This window comes from Acomys russatus, chromosome 5, assembly GCF_903995435.1.
Source record: "Acomys russatus chromosome 5, mAcoRus1.1, whole genome shotgun sequence".
NCBI classification, from domain to species: Eukaryota; Metazoa; Chordata; class Mammalia; order Rodentia; family Muridae; genus Acomys; species Acomys russatus.
Genome location: NC_067141.1, coordinates 58,774,502 through 58,794,345, shown reverse-complemented (window position 1 = coordinate 58,794,345; position 19,844 = coordinate 58,774,502). Strand labels below are relative to the sequence as shown.

The 19,844-nt window shown below is 40.0% G+C and overlaps 1 protein-coding gene across 30 annotated transcripts in view; it reads right to left on the bottom strand.

Moving 5' to 3' along the window:
- LOC127189541 (cytochrome P450 2C50-like) overlaps nucleotides 1-19,844 on the bottom strand; it is a 231,917-nt gene that overhangs the window by 114,708 nt on the left and 97,365 nt on the right. For 2 of the 30 annotated variants that reach the window (XM_051146452.1, XM_051146453.1), the window contains exons 8-9: nucleotides 8,183-8,324; nucleotides 6,221-6,501 (exon numbers count right to left, since the gene is read on the bottom strand). The exons of 22 other annotated variants lie outside the window; for them this stretch is intronic. In XM_051146452.1, coding sequence (XP_051002409.1) covers nucleotides 6,320-6,501; nucleotides 8,183-8,324 — 324 coding nt within the window. In that variant the 3' untranslated portion in view covers nucleotides 6,221-6,319. Of the gene's footprint in view, nucleotides 1-6,211; nucleotides 6,502-8,182; nucleotides 8,325-19,844 lie in introns of those variants that run through there. 6 more of the 30 variants (XM_051146454.1, XM_051146449.1, XM_051146462.1 and 3 more) reach the window with 5 other exon arrangements.

Here is a 19,844-nt window from a genome sequence, read left to right as displayed (position 1 = left end):
ACTTTATTACTGTATCTCTATAGTACAACTTAAAATCTGGAATGATGATACTACTAAAAGTTTTTTTATTGTTCAAGATTTTTATTAGCTATTCTGAGGTTTTTTTTCATTTGAAGTTGATAACTGCCCTTTCAAGGTCTGAGAAGAATTGTATTAGAATTTTGATGGGGATTGCATTGAATCTAAATGTTTCCTTTGGAAGAATGGCTACTTTACTGTGTTGGTTCTCCCAGTCCATGAACATGATAGATTTTTCTATCTTCTGATATTTTCTTCAATTTTTGATTAAAAGACTTGACATTATTATCATACAACCTTTTGACTTGTTTGGTTAGAATTATCACAATATTTTAATATATTTGCGGTAGGATAGCATATGTGTAGAGCCATATCACCTGCCAATAATGATACTTCTATTTCCTTTTTGTATTCCATTTTACTCCTTCAGCTGTCCTTTTCTTCTAGCTAAGACATAAGATACTATATTGAGTAGATATCGAGAGAGTGGACAACCTATTTTTATCACTGATTTTAGTGAAATTGTTTTGAGCTTCTTTCTGTTTAAGCTGATGTTGTCTTAGGCTTGCTGTAAAATGCCTTGATTATGCTGTAGTGCATATATATCTTGTATCCCCAATCTATCTAGGACTTTTGTCGTAAATAGGTGTTGCATTTTGTCAAGGCTCTTTTCTTTCATATAATAATGTGACTTTTCTGTCTTTCAGTTTATGTAAATGGTTTTTATGTATTGAACCATCCCTGAGTTTCCCGGGTTAAGCCTACTTGATCACAATGGATGGTCTTTTTATTTTTATTTTTTAATTATTCATATTATTTCATTTGTATATATACATTTATATTACTACTCATTATAAAATAGATTATAACAATGGCAAGAAAAACCATGACACAATCAGGAATTATATAAATGTTACATTCTTAGTGTTGAAGTCATCTCCATAAGGAGGTTCTATGATGCCATCATATTCTTTAAGGTAGACTAGGTATTGCCAGAAGTTAACCTGTCCCATTGTCAATGAATATTTAAAGTAATAAAAACATTTAAATGTCATATTCTGCATTTCTCTGGGGGGTTTTAAGACTGTATAATACTTGTGAGAAATTATATGCTTTCAGAAGAAAACAACCAGACACTGACATTGGATAAGACCTGGCAGGATGCATTCGTCACAACTTACTGGACATTGACATCCTGTTTGGAGAAAATGGTTGAAAAGAAAGAAGGAGGTATATAGAAATGTACAGGGAAGATAGATCAAAAAGTAGATTAGTGAATCTGCTCCTCAACTTAATGCCTCAATTGTCGTTCATAAGATATTTTTAATACACTGCTTTAGAATTTTGTATATAGATGCAAAATAAGTTCTACATACTGTGGTATAGAATTCAAATATAAGATTATTCTTCACACATAATATATATGTATACATATATATGTATATATATTATAATATGAATTATTGTACCCATATAACTCAATTATAATATAAGGTTCACCTCCAATGCTTGAAAGTGTTATCAAGCTATTTAGGATACGTAAGTTATACAAATTAAAGGTTAGTAGATGAAATCATGATCATGTCTATTGCTAGCCTACTTTATCACAGGAATATACACTTTAGGTACAGCAGGTAGACTCTATAGAAAGACAAGGTCTTCAAAAACCCCAGACACATGCAAAATGTGGATGGTCTTTTTGATGTGTACTTGGATTCATTCTGTACATATTTTGTTGAATATTTTTGAATGTTTGTTAATAAGGGAGATTGTTCTGTAATTGGTTTACTTTTCTGAATGTTTGTGGTTTGGGTATCAGGGTACTTTTGTTGCATAGAGTGAATGGTACAACACTCCTTCTGTTTCACTTGTGGAATAATTGGATAACTATTGGTGTTAACTCATTTTTGAATGTCTGCTGGAATTCTGTACTAAACCATCTAGCCTTGGGATATTTTTAATGATGCCTTCCATTTCATTAGAAGTTATAATTCTACTTAAATTGTCTATCTGATCTTCATTTAACTTTCATAAATTGTACATATAGAGAAAAATATTTATTTCTTTTACATTTCCCAATAAGGTGAAGAATGAGTTTTAAAGGTATGTGTTTATGATTTTCTATATTTCCTTAGTGTCTGTTGTTGTGCCCCCATTTTATTTCTAATTTGTTAATTTGATTATCTGTCTCTGTCTCTATGTCTCTGTCTGTCTGCCTGTCTGTCTCTGTCTGTCTGTCTCTGTCTCTGTCTCTCTGTCTCTCTCTCTGTCTCTCTCTCTGTCTCTCTGCCTCTCTCTCTCTCTCTCTCTCTCTCTCTCTCTCTCTCTCTCTCTCTCTCTCTCCATTTTTAAGTTAAATTCGATAAGGGTTTGTGTAGCTAGTTGATTTCCTCAAAAAATAAACTCTTTGTTTAATAAATTCTTTGTAATATTCTTTTGTTTCTATTTCATTGAATTTAGATTTCAGCTTGATTATTTCTTGCAATCATCTTTTCTTGGGTGTGAATAATTTTTTTCTAGAGCTTTGAGGTGTGGTGTTAAGTTGCTACTAGAAAATCTCTACAAATTTTTTATAGAGACAGTGTTATACACTTTTAACACTCCTCTCATTGTTTCCCATAAGTTTTGACATGTTGTGTACACACATTCTGTGATTTCATGTACAACTTTAATTTCTTTGTTATTTCTGTCTTTATCCACTTATTTCTTTATCTTTCTTGCTTCACTTTACACTTAGAAAAACACTTCCACATCTACCAGTAGCTTTTGCCCTCCTTCCATTATTCTAGTTGTATTTCAATCACTATTTTTCATTATCAATAATCACTAGTCTTACTTTGCCTTTTCCTCTCTCCACTCACACCCTCTGTCACTAATACACTAAAGCAAATAGGACCCATGGTAAACTCTTCTTCCTAAAATCACTGGAACTTAGGGTGTCTTTTTTTTTTTTTTTTTTGCTTAACAATTAATATGCTATCCTATGGGGCCTAACACTTAACACCTTCCTATAGCAAGTACTATGCTATGTTCAGAGTACTGCTTAGTGTAGACCATGGTGACAGGAAAACGAGTCTGAAAAAATGACATTTTAAATCCTGGATTAAGAAGTCCCTCGTTAATATTTAAAGAGCTTCCCTAGAAAAATAAATGTAATTTAAAAAAATATTCCAAGAAAAAACCATAAAAAGGATGTCAGAGTATCCCCAACGGAATGGACAGTATGGAAAACAGGAGCAAGTGTCTAAAGAGCAAAAGGGAAAGAATAACCACATATGGTCAAAGACAAAGACGGATCAATGAAAACATTAATCTAATTTTTTAACTGGGTGTTTTTAACCTTTTATTTAATTCTTTCATCAATCTGTTAAGCATTACAGTTGCAGTAGGCAGTTCTCAACATACTTAGACAACTTCTCAAAGAGTGATGAATAAGGTCACACTTTGGCACACAAAGTTTTTGAGAAAGTATTGTTAGACCAAATTATCTTTCTCCAGGGGTTTGGAAGCTTATCCTGTCCTGGAAGATGTTGGCCTTTGGGTTTGCCTAAATCCAAGCTTGCCCATGTTTAGACACAACTGTCTGTGGCAGAAACAAGAACATTTTTCCCGGTGGCTAGTTTGCTGCATTTGAAGCCATCTCCATAAGGAGGATCTTTGATGCTCATCATCTTCTTTGATGCAGGCTGGATGTTGCCAGGAATTAATTTGTCTTGTTGTCAAAGAATCTTTAAAATAATAAAAATATCTTTACATGTCATGTTCTGTAGGTCTCTGAAACATTTGAAGACCTAATCTAACTATACTTTCTGCCTCTTAAATATATCTGCCAGATATATTGGGCCAGAAGGCTGAAGATGATGCTCCAATGTTATAGAGAATTTTGGGTGACTATTCAGGCAGCAAACAGTCTCTGTCATTTTTTCATTTCAGAAGCTACTACCTGTACTCCTGGTTTATTCACGTAATTCAGTTTTATTCCTTCTCAAGTCTCTGATGGAGTTAAAGACCAGATAGTTTAGTCTTACAATTAAGCTTAGTTGTTTGTGGGTTAAAATGTTTTTAGCTCTAGGTGGATGTTTCAAGTTGATAATGATTAGATATGATGGATAATGATTTACTCTCAGGATTTTATACTCACCAAGATAGGAAAGACACTTTCTTCAAGGTTGCCAAATGAAAGTAGGCAAATCACTATGAATGTAACATTTATAATTCCTGATTATGTTTGGTTCTTCTTCCTTATGTAGTTTATTTTATACATGTATAATTCTATAAAATAGAAATATAATAATAAAAAATGTTGCAAAAAAGAGGTATGGAAGCCAGATAAGAATCCATAATTGTAGTGTAACTATGAGAGCAACCACATTCAAGAACATAAGAATAAAGACTTTGCCTCAGAGACATACAGAATATTTTATTTAAAGGTGTTTTTATTACTTTAAAGATTCACTGACAATGAGACAATTTAACTCTTGATAACACCCAGCCTACCTCACAGAGCATGATGAGCATCAAAGAACCTCCTTGTGCAGATGACTTCTATTTTGGGAAACAAGCCACTGAAAAAAATGTCCCTGTTTCTACAACAGACAGAATTCTGTCTAAAGAGGGGTAAGCTTGGATGCAAGAAGTGTTGACTGCCAAACTCTGCCAAGACAGGGTAAGCAAGTTCTGAATAATTCCTGCCTCACAAATATTTCTGTCTTATATATTGGGACAAAAGGTTAAAGATGATGTTCCAACATTATTGAGAGTTTTGGCTGATTTTCAGGGAACCAACCGTCTCTGTCATCTTCTCATTTGGAAATCTATTAACCTGCACTCCTGGTATACTCACATACTGAATTTTATTCCTTCTCAAATCTCTGAAGGAGTTGAAGACCACATAGTTTAGTTTTACAATTAAGTTAGTTATTTATGGGTTAATATGTTTTTAGGTCTAGATAGATGTTTTAAGTTGATAATGATGAGATATGATAGATATTGATTTATGTTCAAAATTTTAGATGCACCAAGATAGGAAAGATGTTTTCCTCAAGGCTGCCAAATACAAATAGTCAAAACACTAAGAATGTAACATTTATATATTTCATGTTTATATATTGTTTCATGTTTCTCTTTGCTGCAGGAAGTTTATTGTATATATGTGTAACAATATAAAATTCATGTAAAAATACAAAATTTTAAAAAAAGAGTACCACTTTTTTTACCACTCTCCAGTGCTTAGCCAGTGGCAGTGGAAAGAAGAACACTAGGTCCATGACTTGATCTCTAAATTAGTACTGATCCAGTCATGGTGACACTCCATAACCTTTGCAACTTGTCTACTTACTTTGTGTTGCCTTTCTGGTGAGACATTAGCCTGGCAGCCATAAATTTCCACTATAACTGCCCACTGCACTTTCATAGACCTGAAAGTAGACTCCACATCTTGGCTGGAGCTAGCACAGATCACTGCCTTGGTCCCAGAATTTGCTACAACCCAATGAAACACCGAAGAAAGGAACTAATGTTACAAGTTCTTAGGTGAGAGCTTACAGATGATGAACTTACAACTGCCAAAGTGTCAGGAGGAAATTGGTACAGTCATAGAACACACACACTTTGCATCATTACGACCTTTATAAGGACTTGTGGCAATGAAAAGAAGCTATGACTGAATTGGTCTGCAGGACAAGGAACATAACTTCAGAATATACCCCAGTCTTGAAAACTCAGACCAATTAGGTGGATGAGATAGACAACAAGCTTAAGGAATCCTCCCATCTCTCTCACCTCAGGAATGACATAGTAATCACACTCTGAAGGCCTTGCCTTTCAGATGTGTACTGCAAATTAAATTTAGGTCTTCGGGCTTATGTGGCAAGCAGGTTACTGAGCTGCCTTCCCTGGCACACTCTTATTATGTCCTCTAAACTTCTTATTATGTGCCCCAGAAGGAGGTGTTGAAACTCCTTTTTCTTTCATTTCTTACTTGATTTGGAAGAAATGTCTAAGAACAGATGCAAAAAAGCTATAAAAAGCTTATTATTAAAGAAATGTAGAATTACTGAGCTGAAGTACACTGTTAATATGTGTTTATAATGAAATCATATTTAGCTTGAAATCAGTGACATGTCATCACTGGGACTGTAGAAACTGAATAGTGGAAAATGTGTGTTCACAGGACCTTAGAGAATCAGGGAGAGGACATAAGAATGAAGAAGAGGCAGAGGATGTCAATTGTAGAAAGAGGTGAATGAAGGCCTTAGGGTGACCACATGTGGTGTCCCTGATGGGGGCAAGTATCTGTTCCTTAGACTGGAATGAAGCAGAGCTGGAAAACAGGAGGCACTGAGGCCAATCCAGTGAGCACTGGGGTCGTATCAATGTCCTTTGGGTGAACCAGAGGTTTCAGCTTGAAGTTCTGTAAAATGGTGGTTAGGAATAAAAACAGCTCCATGCGTGCCAGGCCTTCTCCTGCACAAATCCGTTTCCCTGTGGAAAAAATATCAAAGAGGAAATTATGTTTTGTTTACAAGTAGAAACCTGAGACACACAAAACTTTTAAGTAATACTGCAGATTAGGAGAAACTGTTCGGTTTTTGGATGGGTGGTTAGATGGATGGATGGGTGAGAAGATACATAGGCAACCTGACAAATGTGGGTCACATTTAATTTGCAAGTAGCATATGGTGTTATGTAAAGAAGAACAGCTACAGAAATTGGGTGCAGAGCATTCAACCCAGGCCCTTTCAACAATAGCAAGCTATGTTAACTGTTGAGTCATGTTTCAAACATCCATTCCTACCTTTATAAAAATGGCCTACCCCAGCCAAAATTCTAGCAAGTTCTCACAAAGTCTCACTCTAACTGATGAACTATTGGCAGCTGACATCTACTGAGAGGGAGTGCAAGTTTAGTCATGGATGTGGTCCCTGCTAGTTACCCAATCACCAGTGGACAGCTCTGTACCTATATGCACAATTGTAGTCCTAGAAGACTCATTGGGTGTATGAATTCAGGAGAGATAATTGTTCTGAGGCTTATGGGAGGATTGGCAGGATATAGTGGGAGTGTATTTGCTTAAAACATATTGGGCAGATTTAAGAACACATTTTTAAATGCCCTACATTTTCTTGTTTCTGTTCTCTCTCACTGATGCCCTTTGCTGCAGCCACAAAGTCATCAATTAGAATGTTATTGCACTTTATACTTAATATGTGAGGGGGTGAGGATATGAATGTAGTAACTGTTGCTATCAGCCCTTTTGGCTACTGGTGTGTGATTCTCTCTCACTGCGTTAGTCCAAATATATCATCATGTTCACTCATCTGTTTTTCTGACTGAACTTGATGTTTGAAGCTTTTCTGTGGTTGTAAAAACTTTTGTCAGCTTAACTGAGCCTGGAGGTGAGAAAGCAGCAAGGAGAATCAAGGAGTCAATTTACAGTAATCACATCTCATCTATGAGTGAGTAAAAGCTAAATGAAGTTTCTGTTATGGAAAGAAGTAGTAAGAGCTTTGGAGTCTCTGTGGTGTGTCTAAAGAAGGAATGGAAATGACACACACTCTAGTGTTCTTAACTTATCACAAATGATTGTGATAACTAAAGTCTCACTTCTTCATCTTGTCAGAGAAGATGTTTTAACTGGGCACTGGGAATCATCCTACTGATTATGCATTAACTGCAAGTCTAACAGCCTTATGGGAGCTACCACATAAGTCTCATCATATCCTCAATATGCCTTCCCTTGGGCCAGTTTTTGCTCACTAATCTTCTGCTAACTTAACTCAAGCTAGTGACATTTGGGAACAGAATCTCAACTGAGGCAATGCCTGAACAGATTAGCCTGTAGGCAAACATGTGGGGAAAATTTATGATTGATGATTTGAGTGAGAGAATCCAGCTCACTATGGGTAGTTCTACTTCTGGGTTGGTGGTCCTGGTTTTCATTAGAAACCAAGGTGAGGGAGCTGGTGAACAGAACTCCTACTTGGCCTCCCCATCCATTCCAGACTCCAGGTTCCTGTCTTGAATTCCTTCCCAGACTTTCCTATTTGGACTACAAGGTGTAAGACAATATAAACTCCTTCTTCCCAAAATTGATTTTGGTCCTGGTATTTTATCATAAAAACTGAAAGCGTAATTCAGACACATGCAAATGAGTTTGTATTACCTGTTGAGAAAGGCATGAAGTAGTCACTTCTCTTAAACTTTCCTTCCCCATCTAGAAAGTGTCCAGGGTCAAACATCTCTGGGTTGGGGAATTCCTTGTTGTCATTCAGCACTGATGACAGTGATGCTATTACTGTTGTTCCCTGAAACAAGATGCCCAAGTTACACAGAAATCAGGAACTTACAACGTGAAAGAAAAATAACCCAGTTCACCTTCTGCTCCAAAGAAAGGCTTAAGTACAAAGAAGAACAAGAACATCTTACACAAAGAGCAGGTAAGGAGCAGTGAGGACTGTGAGGCCAATCACAGTGCTGTGGCAAAGGTGGCTTCAATGACATTTACAGTCAGCACTTGTGTATTGGGTACTAAAGCTGCTGATTCTGTTCTCCTTAGCCTCAGGTGTGAACACATTTGTCTCACCAACTGTTGTTCTAGTTCATTATGTGGCCTTCCTCACAAGTGTGGTAGTCTATGGCTCCAAATTGAGCATTGTGTTTTGTGTGGATGGAAATGAAAAAAAGATTACCAAAGGAAAATATACAAAGTTTAGAAAGATAAATATCATTATTTCTCTTTTTCACAACTCATATGTACTCACTTACACAGACATGTTGTGATTTTTCTTGGGGAGACCCTTAGTGCATATAATCTGATGAGTGTCTCTTGGGAGACAGCAATTTTCATGCCAAAAATTTTTGGCAATTAGATCAATATAAAGATAAATTTTCATAAACTAATACTTTTAAGAGCAATTCATTATTTTTACATAATTCCTGATTTGATTGAAATAATTTTAGAATGTTAGGACAGTTGGTAGAAAGTTAAAGGAGGTGGTTTATGTTGTTTTTCCAGAAAGACATAATAAAATTCAGTAGAAGAAATATGAGTAGAATTTTCCCCCTGCCTTGTAGAACAATGAAGGCTGCATAGGTAGAAAAGAAGTACAGCGAGCTTTCATGCATTACAGGCATGCACCTGTATTCAAAAGAGAAAATAGGCTTGGGACAAGTTAATCATCAAAGAAGGCATTCATTCCAATTGGGTCTGATTTTCTGGGTCTTGTGATCTAGGGTCTGTTCATAGGTTTTGGTATGCACAGTGAAAAGTAGATTTATGAATAAAGAGTGAACAATTCTATTAAAAATATAAGAATAGAGAATAGATGATTAGACAGTTTAGTTGAACAAGACTTCAACAATAGCTTGTCTTATAGATGATCTGTTACTTGGTAAATACAAATTGTCTTCAGCTAAGCATAAGTCTAACCTTGCTGCTCTAGACGTATCTTGCTTAAGTTTTGTTAATCAATGACAAAAGAACCATTGTTTTCGGTACAATAAACTTATGGAGAGGATCCAAGATGGCAGCAGGCAGTGTGGACCGCGTTTGGAGGCTCCAGTGAACAATTCAGGGAATTGCACAGATTTCTGAGCCAGGAACACCGAGGTCCGAACATCACGGCAGCAGGAGTGCTCCACGGTTCGGAGGAACCAGGGTGCGGAGGACCTGCGTGCCCCTGCACACGGGAGGAGCGTGGATTTTCTCTGATCGGAGCAGCAGAGGCAGAGCGAGCAGCACCAGCGGCACCAGCAGCTCATAGCCTTCTGGTGGAGGCGATTGGTGTGGTGGCTGGTGGGAGTTGCTACGGGAGAGGGGACTCGGGGCAGGATTTGGGTTGCGTGGAGTCTTCGGACCCAGACTGGACTCGGCGGACAGTTCGGCCCCAGAGTCCCGGGTACTGGCCCAGCCCAGCAAGCAATTCTGCCTGAGGCACTAACTCAGCTTCAGCCACAGCTCCCCTGCTGTGGCGCAGGCTTAGTTGAGCACACAGCTCCACACTAGGCAGCACCTCAGCTCAGCGGCAGCTCCCCTGCGGTGACACAGTCTGGGCGGAGCACTTGGTTCCACCACAGGTGCTAACTCAGAGCAGGCGCAGTTCTCCTGATGTGGCACAGGCTTGGCCGAGCACTCAGTTCCACTCTAGGCGCCACCGCAGCTCAGCGGCAGCTCCCCAGAGGTGGACAGTTCGGGCCCTGAGTCAATAACTGACCACAACATGCACTTTGGGCCAAAAGGCCCTAGCGGAGCTTGGTGCGTAGTCCCAGCCCAAAAATTCTGGCTGGACCCTGTGTGCATTTTGGGCTCAGAATCTCTAGCTGAGCTTGGCAGACGGTTCAGGCCCTGAGAATCTATCTGAGTTCAGGCTGTGGTTCGGTCCAAGTGCTCCTGGCTGGACTTGGCAGGGAACACAGAAGGCTGTGGATACCTTGGCCTGACCCAACGCACATTCAGAGACCCAGAACAATTGCAGGATCCACAGCACAAGGGGGCTGAATATCACTGGCTGTGAGAGACCAGCACAACAGGGCTAACCTCCTAACATCCACACCAGTGAAGCTTTGAGCTCCCAGCCTAGGGAAATCGTGAGAAAACAAGTGAATCTGTCATCAGACACCCTCCATACAACTCTGGAAGCTACCCAACAAAAACAAAGACGGCACGATATCTAAAGGACAATGAAAAAGCATACGCAAAAAACCCCAAAACAACATGGCGTCTCCAGTTTCCAGCTATCCCAAAGAAAACAACCCAGAGAACTCAAATACAACGGAAATACAAAAAAATGACCTCAAATCTTTAGTAATGAGGATGATAATGGAGGAAACAAATAAAATTCGTAATCAAATACAGGAAGACGCAGACAAACAGGTGAGAGACATAAAAGAAGCACATAGAGTGGAATTGGAAAAATTGCAGGAAAATGCAAACAACCAGATGAAAGAAAGAAATAAAACGGTTCAAGCTCTGAAGACCTATAAAGAGGCAATGGAAGAAACTCAGGAATATACAAAAAATCAGATGAAAGAAATCAAAAAATCAGTTCAAGATCTGAAAATGAAAATGGATTCAATGATAAACACACAGACAGAAGAAAAACGAGAATGGGAGACCTCAGAGAAGAAGGCGAGCAACACAGAGGTGAGCTTTTCTAACAGAATCCAAGAGTTGGAAGAACGAATCTCAGGGCTAGAAGATACAATCACAGATATTGAATCAACCATTAAAGAAAATGCCAAATCTGGAAAACTCCTGACACAAAACATCCAAGAAATTAAGGACACCATGAAAAGAAGAAATCTGAGGACAATAGGCGTTGAAGAAAGAGAAGACATCAGACTCCAGGGCCCAGAAACTATTCTCAGCAAAATCATAGAAGAAAATTTCCCCAATCTAAAGAAAGAAATGCCTATAAACATACAAGAAGCCTACAGAACACCAAATAGAATTGACCAGAAAAGAAAAACTGCCCGCCACATAATAATTAAAACACAAACTATGCAGAACAAAGAAAATATATTAAAAGCTGCAAGGGAAAAGGGCCAAATAACATTTAATGGTAAACCTTTCCGAATTACACCTGACTTCTCAGCAGAGACCATAAAAGCCAGAAGGGCCTGGATAGAGATCCTGCAAACCCTAAGAGACCACAGATGCCAGGCCAGACTACTTTACCCAGCAAAATTATCAATAACCATTGATGGAGAAAACAAAATATTCCATGACAAAAACAAATTCAAACAGTACCTATCCACAAACCCAGCTTTACAGAAGGTACTAGAAGGAAAACTCCATCCCAAAGGGTCAAGCTACAACCAAAACTACCCAGGAAATAGATAACTATCCCATGGCAAAAACACAACTACACAAACGCTCGACTGCAAACAACATCAAAATTAAGACTCTTAACAGTCACTGGTCATTAATATCTCTCAACATCAATGGCCTCAATTCTCCAATAAAAAGACACAGACTAACTGAATGGGTGGATAAACAAGATCCAACATTCTTCTGCATTCAAGAAACACATCTCACCCATAATGAAAGGCATTACCTCAGGGTAAACGGTTGGAAAAAAATATTCCAAGCAAATGGTCACAAGAAGCAAGCAGGTGTAGCCATTGTAGTATCAAACAAAATAGACTTTCAACCAAAATTAATCAAAAGGGATGAGGAAGGACACTTCATACTCATCAAAGGTAAAGTCAACCAAGATGACATCACAATTCTGAACATCTATGCTCCCAATACAAGGGCACCCACATTTGTAAAAGATCTCCTAAGAAAGATTAAACCACACATCGATCCCCACACAATAATAGTGGGAGACTTCAACACCCCACTCTCACTGAAGGATAAGTCATTGAAACAGAAACATCATTAACCAATGCCATGGGTCAAATGGATATAACAGATATCTATAGAACCTTTCACCCAAACAAGAAAGAATACACCTTCTTCTCTGCACCCCATGGAACCTTCTCCAAAATTGATCACATCGTAGGTCACAAAGCAAGCCTCAATAGAAACAAGAGGATTGAAATAATACCTTGTATCCTATCCGATCACCATGCTCTTAGGCTGCAATTCAACAACAGAAGCAGAAACACCCTAGAGGAGTAGATGCCTGGAAATACTCAAACTCAGGGCTGAAATTAACAAATTAGAAACTAAGAAAACAGTCCAAAGAATCAACAAAACCAAAAGCTGGTTCTTTGAGAAAATCAACAAGATAGACAGACCATTAGCCAAACTAACTAAAAGACAGAGAGACAGTATTGAACTCAACAAAATCAGAAATGAAAAGGGAGACATGACAACAGACACTGAAGAAATTCAAAGAATCATAAGATCCTACTTTGAAGGCATATACGCCACAAAATTTGAAACTCTAAGGGAAATGGACGATTTTCTGGAACAATTTCACTTGCCAAAGTTGAACGAAGAACAGATAAACAAGCTAAATAGTCCCATTTCCCCTAAAGAAATAGAAGCAATCATCGATGGTCTCCCAACCAAAAAAAGCCCAGGGCCAGATGGTTTCAGTGCAGAATTCTACCAGACCTATAAGGGCGAGCTAGTACCGATACTCTTCAAGCTACTCCAAAAGATAGAAATGGATGGAAAATTACCAAATTCATTCTATGAGGCCATAGTCTCATTGATACCTAAACCTCACAAAGACTCAACAAAGAAAGAGAATTTCAGACCAATTTCTCTTATGAACATAGATGCAAAAATACTAAATAAAATACTTGCAAAACGAATACAGGAGCACATCAAAGATATCATTCATCATGACCAAGTAGGCTTCATTCCAGGCATGCAGGGATGGTTTAATATACGGAAATCCATCAATGTAATCCACCATATAAACAAACTGAAAATAAAAAACCACATGATCATCTCCTTGGATGCAGAGAAAGCATTTGATAAAATTCAACACCCATTCATGTTTAAAGTTTTAGAGAGATCGGGGATACAAGGCACTTTCCTCAACATAATAAAGGCTATATACAGCAAGCCAATAGGCAAAATCAAAGTAAATGGTGAGATACTCAAGGAAATTCCTCTCAAATTGGGAACAAGGCAAGGCTGCCCACTCTCTCCATATCTCTTCAATATAGTACTCGAAGTTCTAGCCAGAGCAATAAGACAGCAAAAGGAGATCAAGGGTATCCAAATGGGAAAGGAGGAAGTCAAATTATCCCTCTTTGCAGATGATATGGTAGTGTACATAAGTGACCCTCAAAATTCCACCAGAGAACTCCTAAAGCTGATAAACACCTTCAGCAAATTGGCTGGATACAAAATTAACTCAAAAAAGTCTGTAGCCTTCCTATACACAAATGACAAGCTGGCAGAGGAAGAAATTAGGAAAACCACACCCTTCACATTAGCCACAAGCAATATAAAATATCTAGGAGTTACCCTAACTAAGCAAGTGAAGGACTTGTATGAAAAAAATTTCAGAACTCTGAAGAAAGAGATTGAAGATGACCTGAGAAGATGGCATGATCTTCCTTGCTCATGGATCGGGAGAATTAACATAGTAAAAATGGCCATCCTACCAAAAGCAATCTACAGATTCAATGCAATCCCTGTCAAAATACCTACACAATTTTTTAAAGACATTGAAAGTTCAATTCTGAACTTCATATGGAAAAACAAAAAAGCCAGAATAGCTAAAACAATCTTGTACAATAAAAGGTGCTCCGGAGGAATCTCCATACCAATTTCAAACTGTACTATAAAGCAATAGTAATTCAAACAGCATGGTACTGGCACAGCAACAGGCTGGTTGATCAGTGGAATCGAATCGAAGACCCAGAGATGAATCCACACACATATGGTCACTTGATTTTTGACAAAGAAGCCAAATCCATTCAATGGAAAAAGGATAGCATCTTCAACAAATGGTGCTGGTCTAACTGGAGGTCTATGTGTAAAAAAATGAAACTGGACCCATATTTGTCACCTTGCACAAAACTCAAATCCAAGTGGATTAAAGACCTCAACATAAAACCAGAGACACTTAGCCACTTAGAGGAAAAAGTGGGAAAGAGCCTGGAACTTATTGGCACAGGAGACAACTTCCTGAACAGAACACCAACGGCCCAGGCCTTAATGTCAACCATTAATAAATGGGACCTCATGAGGCTGAGAAGCTTCTGTAAGGCAGGAGACACTGTCAAGAGAACAAAGCGACAGCCTACAGACTGGGAAAAAATCTTCACCAACCCTACATCTGACAAAGGTCTAATATCCAAAATATATAAAGAACTCAAGAAATTAAACACCACCAAACCGAACAACCCAATTGAGAAATGGAGCTTGGAACTAAACAGAGAATTCTCAACAGAGGAGTATCAAATGGCTGAGAAACACTTAAAGAAATGCTCAACCTCCTTAGTCATCAGGGAAATGCAAATCAGCACAACTCTGAGATTCCATCTTACACCCATCAGAATGGCTAAGATCAAAAACTCAAGTGACACCACATCCTGGCGAGGATGTGGGGAGAGAGGAACACTCCTTCATTGCTGGTGGGAATGCAAACTAGTACAGCCACTTTGGAAATCTATCTGGTGCTATCTCAGAAAAATGGGAATAGGGCTTCCTCAAGACCCAGCTATTCCACTCCTTCGAATATACCCAGAAGATGCTCCAGCACACAACAAGAAAATTTGCTCAACCATGTTCATAGCAGCCTTATTCATAATAGCCAGAACATGGAAACAGCCTAAGTGTCCCTCAGTAGAAGAGTGGATAAAGAGACTGTGGTACATATACACTATGGAATACTACTCAGCTATTAAAAACAAGGAATTCCTGAGATTTGTGGATAAATGGATTGAGCTAGAAATGATCATAATGATTGAGTTAACCCAGAAGCAGAAAGAGTCAAATGGTATATACTCACTTATATCTGCATACTAGCCCAAGGGACATGTCCCACGAAAGCCTTCACTTACCAGGAAACTGGGACAGAGGGGAAGGCATCCTATTGGGACTCTAAATGAGAGACGCATGGGAGAATAGCAAAATAAAAGGATACAGAGGGTCCTAGAAATCTACAAGTAGAACAATATGATAGGCAGATTTGGGCCCAGGGGTCCCACTCAAACTAAGGCACCAGCCAAGGACAATACAGGAGGTAAACTTTAAACCCCTTCCCAGATCTAGCCAATGGTCACAATATTCTTCACAGTTGAGTGGAGGGTGTGATATGACTTTCTCACGTACTCTGGTGCCTCACATTTGACCATGTCCCCTGGAGGGGGAGACATGGTGGCACTCAGAGGAAGGACAGCAGGTAGCCAAGAAGAGATTTGATACCCTATGAGAATATATAGGGGGAGGTAATCCCCCTCAGGAACAGTCATAGGGGAGGGGAATAATGGGAAAATGGGGGGGGGGCGCTGAGGAATGGGAGGATACAAGGGATGGGATAAACATTGAGATGTAACAAGAATAAATCAAGAATCCAAGATGGCGGCGAGCAGTGTGGACCCCGTTTGGAGGCTCCAGTGAACAATTCAGGAAATTGCACAGATTCCTGAGCCAGGAACACCGAGGTCCGAACATCACGGCAGCAGGAGTGCTCCACGGTTCGGAGGAACCAGGGTGCGGAGGACCTGCGTGCCCCTGCACACGGGAGGAGTGTGGTTTTTCTCTGATCGGAGCGGCAGCGGCAGAGGCAGCAGCACCAGCGACACCAGCAGCGGCGGCTGAGGTTTGCAGCTCATAGCCTTCCGGTGGAGGCGATTGGTGTGGTGACTGGTGGGAATTGCTGCGGGAGAGGGGACTCGGGGCAGGATTTGGGTCGCGTGGAGCCTTTGGACCCAGACTGGACTCGGCGGACAGTTCGGCCCCAGAGTCCCGGGTATTGGCCCGGCCCAGCAAACAATTCTACCTGAGGCACTAACTCAGCGTGGCCATAGCTCCCCTGCTGTGGCACAGGCTTAGTTGAGCACGCTGCTCCACACTAGGCACCACCTCAGCTCAGCGGCAACTCCCCTGCGGTGACACAGTCTGGGCGGAGCACTTGGTTTCACCACAGGCGCTAACTCAGAGCAGCTGCAGTTCTCCTGCTGTGGCCCAGGCTTGGTGACGTGCTCGGTTCCATCCTAGGCACCACCTCGGCTCAGCGGCAGCTCCCCTGCGGTGACACAGTCTGGGCTGAGCACTTGTTCCACCACTGGCGCTAACTCAGAGCAGCCGCAGTTCTCCTGCTGTGGCGCAGGCTTGGTGACGTGCTCAGTTCCATCCTAGGCACCACCTCAGCTCAGCGGCAGCTCCCCTGCGGTGACACAGTCCGGGCGGAGCACTTGTTCCACCACTGGCGCTAACTCAGAGCAGCCGCAGTTCTCCTGCTGTGGCACAGGCTGGACAGAGCTCTCGGTTCCACCAGCTCTAAGACTCTGGTTGGACACAGTGTGCAGTTTGAATCCAGAATTCCTGGCTGAGATTGGTGGTCAGTTCGGGCCCTGAGTCAATAACTGACCACAGCACGCACTTTGGGCCAAAAGGCCCTAGTGGAGCTTGGTGCGTAGTCCCAGCCCAAAAATTCTGGCTGGACCCTGTGTGCATTTTGGGCCCAAAACCCCTAGCTGAGCTTGGCAGATGGTTCAGGCCCTGAGAATCTAGCTGAGTTCTGCCCGTGGTTCGGTCCCAGTGCTCCTGGCTGGACTTGGCAGGGAACACAGAAGGCTGTGGATACCTTGGCCTGACCCAACGCTCATTCAGAGACCCAGAAGAATTGCAGGATCCACAGCAGAGGGGGACTGAGGATCACTGGCTGTGAGAGACCAGAACAACATGGCTAACCTCCTAACATCCACACCAGTGAAGCTTTGAGCTCGCAGCCTAGGGAAATCGTAAGAAAACAAGTGAATCTATCTTCAGACACCCTTCATTCAACTCTGGAAGCTACCCAACCAAAACAAAGACGGCAAGATGTCTAAAGGACAACGAAAAAGCATACGCAAAAAACCCCAAAACAACATGGCGTCTCCAGTTTCCAGCTATCCCAAAGAAAACCACCCAGAGAACTCAAATACAACGGAAATACAAGAAAATGACCTCAAATCCTTAGTAATGAGGATGATAATGGAGGAAACAAATAAAATTCGTAATCAAATGCAGGAAGACGCAGACAAACAGGTGAGAGACATAAAAGAAGCACATAGAGTGGAACTGGAAAAATTGCAGGAAAATGCAAACAACCAGATGAAAGAAATAAGTAAAACCGTTCAAGCTCTGAAGACCTATAAAGAGGCAATGGAAGAAACTCAGGAATATACAAAAAATCAGATGAAAGAAATAAAAAAATCAGTTCAAGATCTGAAAATGAAAATGGATTCAATGATAAACACACAGACAGAAGAAAAACGAGAACGTGAGACCTCAGAGAAGAAGGCGAGCAACACAGAGGTGAGCTTTTCTAACAGAATCCAAGAGATGGAAGAACGAATCTCAGGGCTAGAAGATACAATCACAGATATTGAATCAACCATTAAAGAAAATGCCAAATCTGGAAAACTCCTGACACAAAACATCCAAGAAATTAAGGACACCATGAAAAGAAGAAATCTGAGGATAATAGGCATTGAAGAAAGAGAAGACATCAGACTCCAGGGCCCAGAAACTATTCTCAACAAAATCATAGAAGAAAATTTCCCCAATCTAAAGAAAGAGATGCCTATAAACATACAAGAGGCCTACAGAACACCAAATAGAATTGACCAGAAAAGAAAAACTGCCCACCACATAATAATCAAAGCACAAAACATGCAGAACAAAGAAAAAATATTAAAAGCTGCAAGGGAAAAGGGCCAAATAACATTTAATGGTAAACCTATCAGAATTACACCTGACTTCTCAGCAGAGACCATAAAAGCCAGAAGGGCCTGGACAGAGATCCTGCAAACCCTAAGAGACCACAGATGCCAGGCCAGACTACTTTACCCAGCAAAATTATCAATAACCATTGATGGAGAAAACAAAATATTCCATGACAAAAACAAATTCAAACAGTACCTATCCACAAAACCCAGCTTTACAGAAGGTACTAGAAGGAAAACTCCATCCCAAAGGGTCAAGCTACAACCAAAACTACCCAGGAAATAGATAACTATCCCATGGCAAAAACACAACTACACAAACGCTCGACTGGAAACAACATCAAAATTAAGACTCTTAACAGTCACTGGTCATTAATATCTCTCAACATCAATGGCCTCAATTCTCCAATAAAAAGACACAGACTAACTGAATGGGTACATAAACAAGACCCAACATTCTTCTGCATCCAAGAAACACATCTCACCCATAATGAAAGGCATTACCTCAGGGTAAAAGGTTGGAAAAAATATTCCAAGCAAATGGTCACAAGAAGCAAGCAGGTGTAGCCATTTTAGTATCGAACAAAATAGACTTTCAACCAAAATTAATCAAAAGGGATGAGGAAGGACACTTCATACTCATCAAAGGTAAAGTCAACCAAGATGACATCACAATTCTGAACATCTATGCTCCCAATACAAGGGCACCCACATATGTAAAAGATCTCCTAAAAAAGCTTAAACCACACATCGATGCCCACACAATAATAGTGGGAGACTTCAACACCCCACTCTCACTGAAGGATAAGTCATTGAAACAGAAACTAAGCCGAGAAATAACATCATTAACCAATGCCATGGGTCAAATGGATCTAACAGATATCTGTAGAACCTTTCACCCAAACAAGAAAGAATACACCTTCTTCTCTGCACCCCATGGAACCTTCTCCAAAATTGATCACATCGTAGGTCACAAAGCAAGCCTCAACAGATACAAGAGGATTGAAATAATACCTTGTATCCTATCAGATCACCATGCTCTTAGGCTGCAATTCAACAACAACAGAAATAACAAAAAGCCTACACGTTTGTGGAAACTAAACAACTCTCTGCTAAATGACACCTGGGTCAGGGAAGAAATAAAGAAAGAAATCAAGGAGTTTCTGAAATTCAATGAAAATGAAGAAACAACATACCCAAATTTGTGGGATACATTGAAAGCAGTGCTAAGAGGAAAATTCATAGCACTAAGTGCCTTTAAAAAGAAATTGGAAACATCGCACATAAGCATCTTAACAACACAACTGGAAGCCCTAGAAAAAAAAGAAGCAGAAACACCCAAGAGGAGTAGACGCCTGGAAATAATCAAACTCAGGGCTGAAATTAACAAATTAGAAACTAAGAAAACAGTCCAAAGAATCAACAAAACCAAAAGCTGGTTCTTTGAGAAAATCAACAAGATAGACAGACCATTAGCC